At 38.7% G+C, this 12,540-nt stretch overlaps 1 protein-coding gene across 4 annotated transcripts in view; it reads right to left on the reverse strand.

The window, feature by feature from the left end:
- Positions 1-12,540, reverse strand: part of LOC124134709 (oxysterol-binding protein-related protein 6-like) — a 91,980-nt gene that overhangs the window by 27,697 nt on the left and 51,743 nt on the right. For all 4 annotated transcript variants that reach the window (XM_046499745.2, XM_046499746.2, XM_046499744.2 and 1 more), the window contains 2 exons: positions 5,643-5,873; positions 2,748-2,801 (listed from right to left, as the gene is read on the reverse strand). In XM_046499745.2, the coding sequence (XP_046355701.1) occupies positions 2,748-2,801; positions 5,643-5,873 (285 nt within the window). The remainder of the gene's footprint in view (positions 1-2,747; positions 2,802-5,642; positions 5,874-12,540) is intronic.

Here is a 12,540-nt window from a genome sequence, read left to right on the forward strand (position 1 = left end):
ATGTAACACAATTAAACAGGAGTGATGACACTTGAGCTCATCCAGGATGTGTTACAAATAAAATCAAGGGCCTTATAAATAACTCACTGCAAATTTGTAGTAAAAAATTCAATCATTTTAAATCTTCAACTTCCTTGATTCAGAATCAGTCCCAAGTCCAGGACATAGAACTTCTGAGAGGACTGCACACAGCAATACACACAGAACATGACCAGGAAATTGATATATTTCAAATGCTGTCAGTTCCCAATGAAAGTACAATGTAGAATAATGGCCATTTTTGGGCCACTCATCTTCCTGAGGAAAGGGAATTAACTGACAATACAAGTCCTTGCCGAACTAGGCAGTAATTATGGAGCTATTTTTTGGCTGGGCTAACGAGTCTATGCATAGTGCAAACAAAATCGTGTAATGAAATCAACATCCGGTTTGCAAACAAACTGCCATGCAGATATCGGTCGATTGCAAGAATCGCAAAGCATGTGTACCGTCAACTTAGCGTCAACAAATATTTTGCAAATCTTGTCATTTTTTCACTCAAGGTGCTCACATGATTTTATGCACTTTGCGAAGTAAAACCTGTTTATTACAATAGAGATCTTGATTATTGATCAGATCATATTGAGTGAACACAGCCATCTTGTTTGAAGCAAATGCAAGTGATATCAGCAGTGAAATTCTTTTTGGTCACTTCGAGGAACATAGAAGGGACATATCTTGTACTAGCTAACCAATGATGGCACAACGATTGAGCCACGGAATTCCGGGGGGGGGGGGGGTGTCAAGGGGGGTCAGAATCCCCACTCTTATGAAAACCAAATGTAGTATGTTGTAAGCAGTAGTATCTGCCCTGGCTCTGCAACTCAGTAATTGATCAAATGATAGATTGACGACAGTTTAAATGTACTGACGATACAAGTAATGGTTATTACCTGTTATTACATACGCATGGTTCTTGAATGGACTGCAGTAAGAGACACGATTTAACACACAGGAATTACAAGTCTATTTTAGGCATGATAAGTGTCCCATTATCTAACAATCTCAGGTGACGGGTTACCATGTCTCTCTTGGAAGGAATGAGTCCGAATGTACACAGCTTTGGAATGGGTCACATTAGGGCTGGGAGAGGTAACGCGGGTACTCGGGTCCGATGGGTCCTGAGTAGGATCATGGTACCCACAGGACTACCCAGACACAATGTTAGTCATGTCATATACTGTTTAATGACATTAACAATGAAACTCCATAGTTACGGTTCACAACAAGTATAGTAAATGTTCACATATCTTTCTGACTTTTATATGTTCGAGTAAGGATAAAGCGTCTATTAAATTCTGTGTGTGCATGATCAGATAATTTAACATGTGTATCTAAACAGTTGTTGCCAGGGCTGTGGTAAAACAATTCCTATTCGGACATTTTGTACCCAACTCTTGAGGCCTATAGCCAGTGCCTAGGGAGGGCTGGGTAAAAGGGTGTAGGTATCGGGTAGTAAATTTGGATTTTTCCCAGCCCAAGGCCACATACATTCTACCAAAATGGGGAATCAAACCAGGGCCTTCTGTGTGAAAAGCTAACACCTTAACCACTTGGCTACCCCACTGGCCCTACATGAGAAGGGTAAGAATGTTTGTTTGTTGTTTAACACAGTAATATGACATCAGCCTGTAAATAATAGTCTGGACCAGAAAACCAGTGACTGATGTAATGAACCAAGATCACAGGTCAGCACTTACTTTGATCTTGTGGACCAGTGGGAATGGGATCAATGCCATGTATAATAGACTACCTACAGACAGCTGGTGTTGGCAATCCTGGTCAATTGCAATTCTCTTGATAGTTATTTCAACTGGACAAAGTACATTGTGATGGGCTGGAGGTGGGGGACATGATTGTCAGGCTGTTTGATGTCCCATCCCAATGATGGGCTGGAGGTGGGGGACGTGATTGTCAGGCTGTTTGATGTCCCATCCCAATGATGGGCTGGAGGTGGGGGACATGATTGTCAGGCTGTTTGATGTCCCATCCCAATGATGGGCTGGAGGTGGGGGACATGATTGTCAGGCTGTTTGATGTCCCATCCCAACCCTCAGTTTCAAAGAGATATTGTAAACGACGGATTTGAATTTAGAAAACTCTACCAATAATAAAAGTCAATGGAAAAGTTTACTTATTGTTGTCATTAATGAAAGTTATATTTGCAACATATAAATGAGCTAACTGCAAGACGAGTGCTAATTAAACTGTAATCAGTTTTAAAAGATTTAATATTAATTTAATCCAAGAAGCAGAAGACACCAAAAGTTAGAACGAGAAGAATGCGATAAGACACCAAATATAAGACGTGACAGTAATCTAGACGGATGTAATCTACCCAATAACATGTCCAGGAAGGTGTTTACGTAAGTATTTTGGAATAAATATTGTTACTTTAGTGGATTTTAAGCATAAAACAATCTCAGAACAAACTACACAACTTTTGATGACGTAGCGCCAGTAGATTGCGGAACTATTTCAGCCAATCACTGAAGCTAAGTACAACTGTGAAAAACTACGATGATTCACTTAGCTGATCTTGTAACTACATTATACATAGTTTTTACACACAAAACGTGGATGTAATAAAAAATAATCATATCTTGAACATCCATAAAAAATCAAGAATTTTGGGAACATGGGCCCAAACCGAAGGTCTTGATTGTTTGCATCCGAGGGTGACTGTTACAACATCCATCAATACTTACATCGTAGGGGGATTTGGCGTAGGTAAGTATTCCTTTCTCCAAAACAAAGAACCTCTGAAATCAAATAAAAAAATAAAAATATTAATGGCACCCTGATAAAGTGATAACAATTCTCACTTCTGTAATCAAGAAATATCCAAAATGTGAGATGATTACATTGAAACCTCCATAATGGCCACCCTGTTATACTGGACACTTGAATTTCTTCAAGTACTCAGGACCCATACACCAATTATCACATGACAAGTTTTTGTATCAAAAAATAACAATATTGTTGCACTGGACTAAGAATGCTTAAAGAGGTTACAGTGAGTGAGTGAGTGAGTGAGTTGGGTTTAACGCAGCTTTTAACAGTATTCCAGTTATCAGGGATGTGAGCAGGTTTTGCCCAAAAGAGAAGATGCCCCCCCAGAATTTTACAATTATCTGTGTGACGCCACACCCCACGTTATAGTGCAAGTGTGCTTGATAGAAAACGTATGTGTCATGAATAATAGTAAAGGCATGATGTTGAAAGCTCTGATCGAAAACAGGATATTCCGCGACGGTTGTCCGGAAACACGATAATATTTTTTGGAGAATTTGTAAAAGAATCTTTGATTATAATTTTACGCGGAAGATGATTTTTAAAAAAACGTGATTTTCCGTGTTTCCGCAGAGATTTCACATCCCTGAGTTTTATAACGGCGTGTCAGCTTAATGTCGGAGGAAAGCCCAATACAGGTCTCAGACGTTTACCACTTCGGTGAAACCCACAAGCATGGGTATGGTACTGACAAGCCTAGAAACATAATCAGGGCGAACCGGGATTCGAACCCACAATCATAGGTTTCTGGCATGCCCAAGGGACGTAACTCTGCACAGCGAATCCCGGTGCCTTAGACGACTGGGCTACCTCTCACTCTCCAAATCACACCCCATCCTTCACGGTGTGTTGTTTAATGCCACACTCTGCAATATTCCAGCGATAAACTGGCTAAAAAAATCTGTACCAAAACATCACCATTACAGTGAAATGAAGACATGGTTAACCATAAGTTGGGTCTACTTTATAAAATAGTGGTCTGTTAATCATCAATACTCAATACTCAGTACGATGCCCCACAATCACCCAAGTCACCTAGTCTGACCACCTGATACCATTGGTCATTGCATGTTTATAAAAAGAAGTCATTCAAACAATGCAAGATTTTGTGTATACACTCAACTCAACAAAGTCATATAAACTTGATAGGCATATCGTCACGATATGGCTAAAGTATTGCCGATGTGATGTCAAATCTTAAGTAAGTGAGTATGGTTTTACGCCGCTTTTAGCAATATTCCAGCAATATGGGGGGACACCAGAAATGGGCTTCACACATTGTACCCATGTCGGGAATCGAACCCGGGTCTTCGACGTGACGAGCGAACACTTTAACCACTAGGCTACCCGATCGAATTTTAACTCCCTCACTGATAAGTAACGTCACAGTAGCAGGTCACCGTGAGGAGAGAGTGGAGGGCAGTTACTAGGAGAGAGGGCGCTAAATATGTTGATAACGGTATATCAAACGGACTGTTTAACTCATCACCAAGGCTGTAGATGCTGCCATTTCATGCAATAAACACTGCCGACGTATCATGAATTATTAATCCCCTCTCCATCAAGTTTTGACTCCCACAATATTGACTTATTCTTGGAGTGATACAAGCTGCACTATTAACACAAGAGTAATGATAATGAGAGTTGACTTCAGTTATTCAAACATCTCACAGCGAAATACAAATATTGCTTCAAGCAGACTAGTTAATTCATGAACTACGTTTTGTTCTTGTTGTTTGTGAAACTGCCCTGAGGCAGCAAGTGACTCCACATCAGCAGGTGTCTTTTCATGAATAATACATCATGATAACGTCAATTATTTTTCCGGACAGGTTTTACACTGAGACTGGTTTCACATTTAATTAAATATAACTGGTTCCACAAATTAGCACAAAACTGGTTTTACATATCAGCATTGGTTTTCACATTGTCGTTCTATGAATAATTGATGATGCTGACTATCACTGTTCAAATACATTTTCATGCCCAAACCTTTTTCTAAAATTGATTCTACATTTTAATTCATTTTACAATTTCATCACCTCAACTTGTTTTACATTTCAGAACCTAAACTGGTTTCACTATTTCAGAACCTAAACTGGTTCCACTATTTTAGAACCTAAACTGGTTTTACATTTCAGAACCTAAACTGGTTTCACTATTTCAGAACCTGAACTGGTTTTACATTTCAGAACCTAAACTGGTTCCACTATTTCAGAACCTAAACTGGTTCCACTATTTCAGAATCTAAACTGGTTCCACTATTTCAGAACCTAAACTGTTCCACTATTTCAGAACCTAAACTGTTCCACTATTTCAGAACCTAAACTGTTCCACTATTTCAGAACCTAAACTGTTCCACTATTTCAGAATCTAAACTGGTTTCACTATTTCATCACCTCAACTGGTTTTACATTTCAGAACCTAAACTGGTTCCACTATTTCAGAACCTAAACTGGTTCCACTATTTCAGAACCTAAACTGGTTCCACTATTTTAGAACCTAATCTCGTTCCACTATTTTAGAACCTAAACTGGTTCTACTATTTCTGAACCTCTACTGGTTTTTAGACTTTACCACCTAAATCAGTCTTTCATATTAAAATCTAAAGTGGTTTCACATAAAATTACCTTGAATGGTTTTACATTTCATCATGTAAACTGGTTCTACATTTTAGCACTGATTTAGTTTCTGTGATCAGCACTAAAACTGGTTTAACATCTTACCACTGACCTGATTATAAATATTAGCACTGGTTTTAGTGGTCTAAATCCTTAAGGATCTTCACCACTCTTCTGTAAATTCCCTACCTTGTGCCAGCCCTTCATCGGCCACTTGCGTCTCTTCATCAAGAAATTGGAGTGCCTCTCTGGCTTGTCAGCACATTTTTGTCCATCTCTCAACCCCTCAATAATCTCCCATTCTTGTCGGGATTTACGATTTTTGCGTTTTTGCGGACTTGGCTTGGCGACTTGTGACGGTGCCGTAGGATTTGCGTCCACATGTGAACTTGATTGAGAGACGCTGTCCTCGTTAGAATCCTGAAATGTCAAGAGTGAAATTATGAAATATTTTTTTGCACATTTTAATTTCCTGTCCATTATTAGTGCTTCGGGGGAGAGCTGTAAATCTCACGTTTGGGATGTGTTTATTAGGTTTTCTTTACAAGAGATAATCTGGTACTTGCAAGTGGCCATATTTTCTAACATGTAAATAAAAAGACACTCTCTTTTTATTGTACTGGTACTTCAGAGCTTGAGAGAAATAGAAACACCGTGAAGAGTCACAAATCAAACACATCAATAGGTTTGTTAGGATATTTGAACATTTGAGAAATCGTATTTGAAATCTGATTGGATAAGAATTAGCCACTTGTATTTTCTTGCTTGACCACCATTGCTGTTTAATTTCAGGTTTGCTTGTACTCTTTAAAAAATTATCAGAATATGTCGCCATGTGCCAGTTAAGGCTGTCTCATCAACCTTGCAGTTTAACCTGTATTTTTAAGAACACTCAAACTGGAATTCAACCTCATTATAAAAACACTGTCCAATCTTATGGTTCACTTTCATTAACCTCAGGATGGCAGATCATGCAAATCAATATAAGCGTCTTGCCAAAATTTACAAAAAGTGACTGACAGCTGAAACTGATGTCCTCCTACCTAAACAAAAAGACATCATCCTTTAAATCTGGTCAGTTTGAAAGTCCATCTTAGAACCTTTCAATTGAATTTTTTTTTACTGCCACACTAACACAGCTGTATTCTAGCGTGTGGCCCGTTGATGTAAAATCTGGTCAACCAAACCACATTTAATACAAATTCATTTATTTATTTCATTTGTTGAAGCACACAGCAATATTCCAGATATGACATCATATTTATGTCATACAGACCCTGAAACAAATATACCCAATACAGCCCATGCAATTCTATAATGTTTGGCAAGTCTACATTACTGCAGTATCAGGAAGGTGAAGAAAGTCTCTGGGCTCCTTTTCATTATATCTTATAACTATAATTTGACAACTGTCTCTTTTGGAAAATATTTTTATGTCAGAGACTGGCAGTTAGCTGAGACACAGCCTGGAAATACTTGAGTAAGTTTAGACAATCCAGCAATTGATATTATGAGCAATGATCCATGCCATCCGCTTCAATGACACAATTCAACAAGGCCTCCCCACTAAGCCTGACCACTCGAACCATTCAGTCAACTCCTATGACCAGCAAAGATTGCTGGGGACTATTCTAATCCAGAAGCCCCAAGGGGCTAGTTGCTTAGCGCTTCCATATAGAAACAATCTTTAGATTATCATCAAGGCTTGCAAGATTGCTGGACAATGAAATTACCAAAATGCCAGCCTTTTCAGTAATTACAAATTACAGCCCAGCTCACAATCACATCACATCCATATGAGCTGAAAATCGTTTTTTGAAGACCTAAGAACATTTGATTAGCAAATGATCACATTTTTCATCATCTTACACTTTGAAAAGTATCTTTGAAGTAACTTTTGAATTCTTACAAAAAAAAGAAGAGATGATGTAATATCAGTGTTGGTTTTTAGACCCAGCCTTGACACAATGTGTTTATGACATAATTCTCAAGATCTCCTGGACCATGGTTAAGAGTGAGTGAGTGAGTGAGTGAGTGAGTGAGTGAGTGAGTGAGTGAGTGAGTGAGTGAGTGAGTGAGTGAGTGAGTGAGTGAGTGAGTGAGTCTCTACTCCGCAATCAGCAATATTCAAGAAGTATCATGACAGGTGATATTCCGGTGTGATGCGTGAATGCTTTCACCACAAGGCTAACCCACCGCCCCAGAATGTGAGAGTGAACTTGGCAGTTAGTAGTAGGTTCCTGCTAAACTAGGTGGTCCCTTTTTAAGGACGTAAACGATACACCTACACTGTACGAGTGAGTGAGTGAGTGAGTGGGTGGGTGGGTGAGTGAGTGAGTGAGTGAGTGAGTGAGTGAGTGAGTGAGTGAGTGAGTGAGTGAGTGAGTGAGTGAGTGAGTGAGTGAGTGAGTGAGTGAGTGAGTGAGTGAGTGAGTGGGTGGGTGGGTGGGTGGGTGGGTGGGTGGGTGGGTGAGTGAGTGAGTGAGTGAGTGAGTGAGTGAGTGAGTGAGTGAGTGAGTGAGCGAGCGAGCTAGCTTATCTCACCTCTTATAACCAGTAAAGGTTGTTGAGAACCAATTCAAAGCAAGCAGGTATTTATTCAAGGATTTACGGTAGTTAATATCAGAATATGATTCAATTTCATACATAAACAGAGGTCAAAGTCAAGGTGAGGTGAAACTGGTTTAATGTAGCGTTCAAGGTAATTTACCCATTGAAGCATGGCTACTTGTACAAGTCCAGACGTATGCTATCCCTAGCCACAGTTTAATATGAATACCCCACTCAGACACAGTATACTGACTCCGAGCCAACCAATCCTTGTTTTAGCCCCATTATGCTGAACACCATCTTGTAAGTCTTTTGGTTCAACGCGACCAGGAATCAACCCTACCTCTCTCCAGGCGGACACTCCATCTGCCAGACCCAAGAGGTGGTCCAAAAGTCAAGGTTGCAATCAAAGAATACAGGACATCAAATTAAAGGCATTATTAAGTTTGTTCTGCATTTTTCAAATTCATATTTCAACTGAAAAGACATGAAAGCCAACGTTGTGGTTTGATCTGTTTACAAAGATTATCTTCAAAGAACCCAAACATTGTTCTTGCATCTCTTTCTACTTCCCTTAATGGAGCCGGTCCTTTGTTCTTACCCCCAATGCAGGGACATGTGAATGGTCACAAATTACCTGATAACAATCAAAGAAAATATTTTTATTCCAACATGAAATATTACAAAACAGGTATTTTTAGTTAGATCAGTGGTTATTATTTGATAACAACCAACTTTAGTTGCATGACTGTGTGTTTAATGGAAAATAATTGTGAAAAACCGAGTACCAAAATGATGGTTGATGGACTATAGGTCAATGGATGACACCCACCTGTAAGTCATTCATCACTATGGGCTGACATGCATGATGGTCAAAATCCATAACAGTCTCTGAAGCATCATCAGTGTGACGTGCAGGGTTGGTGTTAACAACTATCAAAGTTAGCTTATGAAGTCCATATCTAAATCAATGGCCGTGATATCCTGCTTATTTCTGTTAGCCCTAGCCACAGAATGTGTTAATGTGTAAAGTTATGGGTAGCCCAAGCAGCAGAATGTTTTAACGTTTACAGATATGGGTATCCATAGCAACAGAATGCATTAATGTTTATAGATTTGGATAGCCATAGCAACAGAATGTTTTAACATTTACAGATATGGGTATCCATAGCAACAGAATGCATTAATGTTTATAGATTTGGATAGCCCTAGCAACAGTATGTTTTAATGTTTACAGAAATTGGTATCCATAGCAACAGAATGCATTAATGTTTATAGATTTGGATAGTCCTAGCAACAGAATGTTTTAACGTTTACAGATATGGGTATCCACAGCAACAGAATGTAGCAATGTTTATAGATTTGGATAGCCCTAGCAACAGAATGTTTTAACGTTTACAGATATGGGTATCCATAGCAACAGAATGCAGTAAAGTTTATAGATTTGGATAGCCCTTGCAACAGAATGATCTAGCATATACAGCTATGGGCAGCCCTAACTACAGAACGCTCTAGTATTTACAGCTCAGTAATTGGTAAGTCTAGCAACAGAACTCTCTAGTATTTACAGCAATGGGAAAGCCTAGCAACAGAATGCTCCCATGTTTACAGCTATTGGTAGCCCTAGCAACAGAATATTCTATCTAGTATTTACAGTTATGGGTATCTATGGCAACAGAATGTATGCTGGTATAAGTAGCCCAACCAACAGAATGCTGTAAATATACAACAATGGTTATCCCACACAATAGAATGCTCTAATATGTACAGCTACGGGTATCCCTAGCAACAGATATATATACAACTACTACAATACATAAATACAATCCCCATACCCACACTGGACCATGAAAAGCAGTAACAGGAAGGATATACAATCCTTGCATAAGATTTACAATGTCAGCCATCTGTCAGTGGCTGTCATACTATATAAAAATTGTACAAGTAACTCAGGCAGTTATTACTGAAGTTCTAGAAACATATGAGCAGTACACAAGAGAACACTAAGTCTCTCTTACAGACCACAGAACCAGAGACCATATACTCTGCCAGAACACATACCGTATTCAACGTAATAAGCGCCAAGGGAGCTCTCAGAATTAGAAATAGGGGGCTCTTATTAGAATATTATTTTTGTGAAAAGGAACAGAGTTGAAAGATAAATTTTGTGGTTTTTGCTGACAGCCTGAAATGTTTATATACGACATATATATTTTTCCAGAATTTAATTGCCTATAATTAAAGGTGCATATAACGCAAGAGTGTGTATTATACGCGAATAAATAAGTCTTGTGTACATTGATCAATCCAAAGGGGTGCTAATTGGGATTGTTCACTAGTCAATATATTAGCAAATATCGCTGTGGGCGCTTATTAGAGCGGGGCACTTATTATGTAAAATACGGTAATTAATAAAACAAACAAGCCCAATCCATTCTCTGATCCCAGTTTTCTCAGGTCCAGCAGCCCCTGCCCATCCCCTTCCTCAGAAGTAAGGCTAATTAAACTGAGAGTTCCTTTATAGAATCAACTCACTTAACCTTATACATACCGTATTCGACGTAATAAGTGCCCCGCTCTAATAAGCGCCCACGGCGATATTTGCTTATATAATCCCAATTAGCACCCCTTCCGATTGATCAATGTACACAAGACTTATTTATTCGCGTATAATACGCACTCGTGTGTTATATGAACCCTTAATTATGGGCAATTAAATTCTGGAAAAATAAATCTCTCATATATAAACATTTCAGGCTGTCAGCATAAACCACGAAATTTACCTTTCAACTCTTTTTTTTCCACCAAAATAATATTCTAATAAGAGCCCACTATTTCTAATTTTGAGAGCACCCTGGGCGCTTATTACGTCGAATACGGTAACCTTATTTCAGGGACTACCACATTCCACAGACTTGACATGGTAAAGTCATACAGAGTTACATCTCTTTTCATAGGAGTCCACATGTGAAGCGCAAAACATGTTCGCCTTTAAATTTCATCAGGAATAAAACTCAAAATCAATGGTATGTCACCACTGACTGATTGTCTAATGTGCTGGAGGACACACAGACGTATCACTGCTTGGCCGACTAGAAAGATGTGGAACACATTCACTTGAGTGGGGAACAGTTGGAGGGAATTATTGATGCCCTAATCCACTGGAATCTCATTGATTCTTGGACAACAAATGAGAAACGTCATGCAACAAGCATTACAGGACAGTGGTTGCACCAGTCTTGGTGGGTCAACGTTTGAGTGTTTCTTGTTGAAGATTTCTTTGTTGTTAAATGCCTACTCAGCAATATTCCAGCTATATGATCGAATCTGGACCAGACGATCCTGTGATTGATATTATGAGCAACAATCCAAGCCGCTGGGGTACGACCCATGAGGTTCATAACGTGCACGTGTGTGAAAGATGCAGTACATACTCCTTAAAGTTCTTCTGCTCATCACAATAGCAACTGATAAAAAAATATTTCAAAGAAACAAGTCTTCAAATGAGTGAAAGGATTTTCAGCATAACTTGACAGTATTCTTAAGGTGTCTTAACACGGAATACACTTCCCGCATAGTCATCCGCTTCTCTCTGTTAAACACTAATATGTACATACACCTGAAACACAAGTGCCAAAACGTGTGGTGTCACCCTGGGCAAGGGACTTAGTTCAAATGATGTTAATTTGATATTATTGTTTGTGCAGCGATATCATGTCCCTTCATCGGTACATTATCCTACCCAATTTCACGCTTAGCACCCATGTATATTTGTAAATCTTATTCTTTGCCACGTATACCTTGCATGTTTCGATTATCAAGCATCCATTTTAAATTTCTACTCCATATCAACTTCATCAAATTTACCTCACCTTTCACCATAATATTTATTTATCTTCTCATTATGTATCTCTTCCCCAAAACACTTTAAATATTCATTCATCTTAATTTCCTCCATCAACCTCGTCGCTCTTAATTTGTATCTTATCCAACTTCCGGTTTTTTAACCAGTCAGTTTCGTATTCTCCTACCGAGAAATTCCTACTCAAAACTTGTCTTTCAGTTTTAAAATATTACCACTTTTCTTGTACATCTAAATAAGGTTGTTCCATTGTTTTATAAGCAATAATTATATTAGTATAAATATCATTTCCCAGCATCCTTCTGTTTACATAAGGGAATGGGTACCTTATATGTGAGGTGGATGTAAAAACCCTCTAGCACCCGTAGGCAGATTGAGTTGTATAGTCCTCAAGGAGTTGAGAATGATAACTGGAATCCAAAGATCCACTGGTTTGGGAACAACTAAAACCACATTTGAGCAGAGGCTAGTACCTGGATACCTGCAGTATATAAATGTATAATATAGTAATATTAATTTTAAAAATTACAAACAGAATGTAAGCAACATGAGAAATTCTTCTTCAATTCATTGTTAATTCAAGAATGGGCTGATGCTCTCAAAAACTAGCCATTTCCTTGAAAATATCTCAGAGGGTCACAGTGACCCAGTGATATCCAGAAACACCATCACCTT

The sequence above is a fragment of the Haliotis rufescens genome, unplaced genomic scaffold (assembly GCF_023055435.1).
Source record: "Haliotis rufescens isolate VD_foot unplaced genomic scaffold, xgHalRufe1.0.p SCAF_4, whole genome shotgun sequence".
In the NCBI taxonomy this organism is placed as follows: Eukaryota; Metazoa; Mollusca; class Gastropoda; order Lepetellida; family Haliotidae; genus Haliotis; species Haliotis rufescens.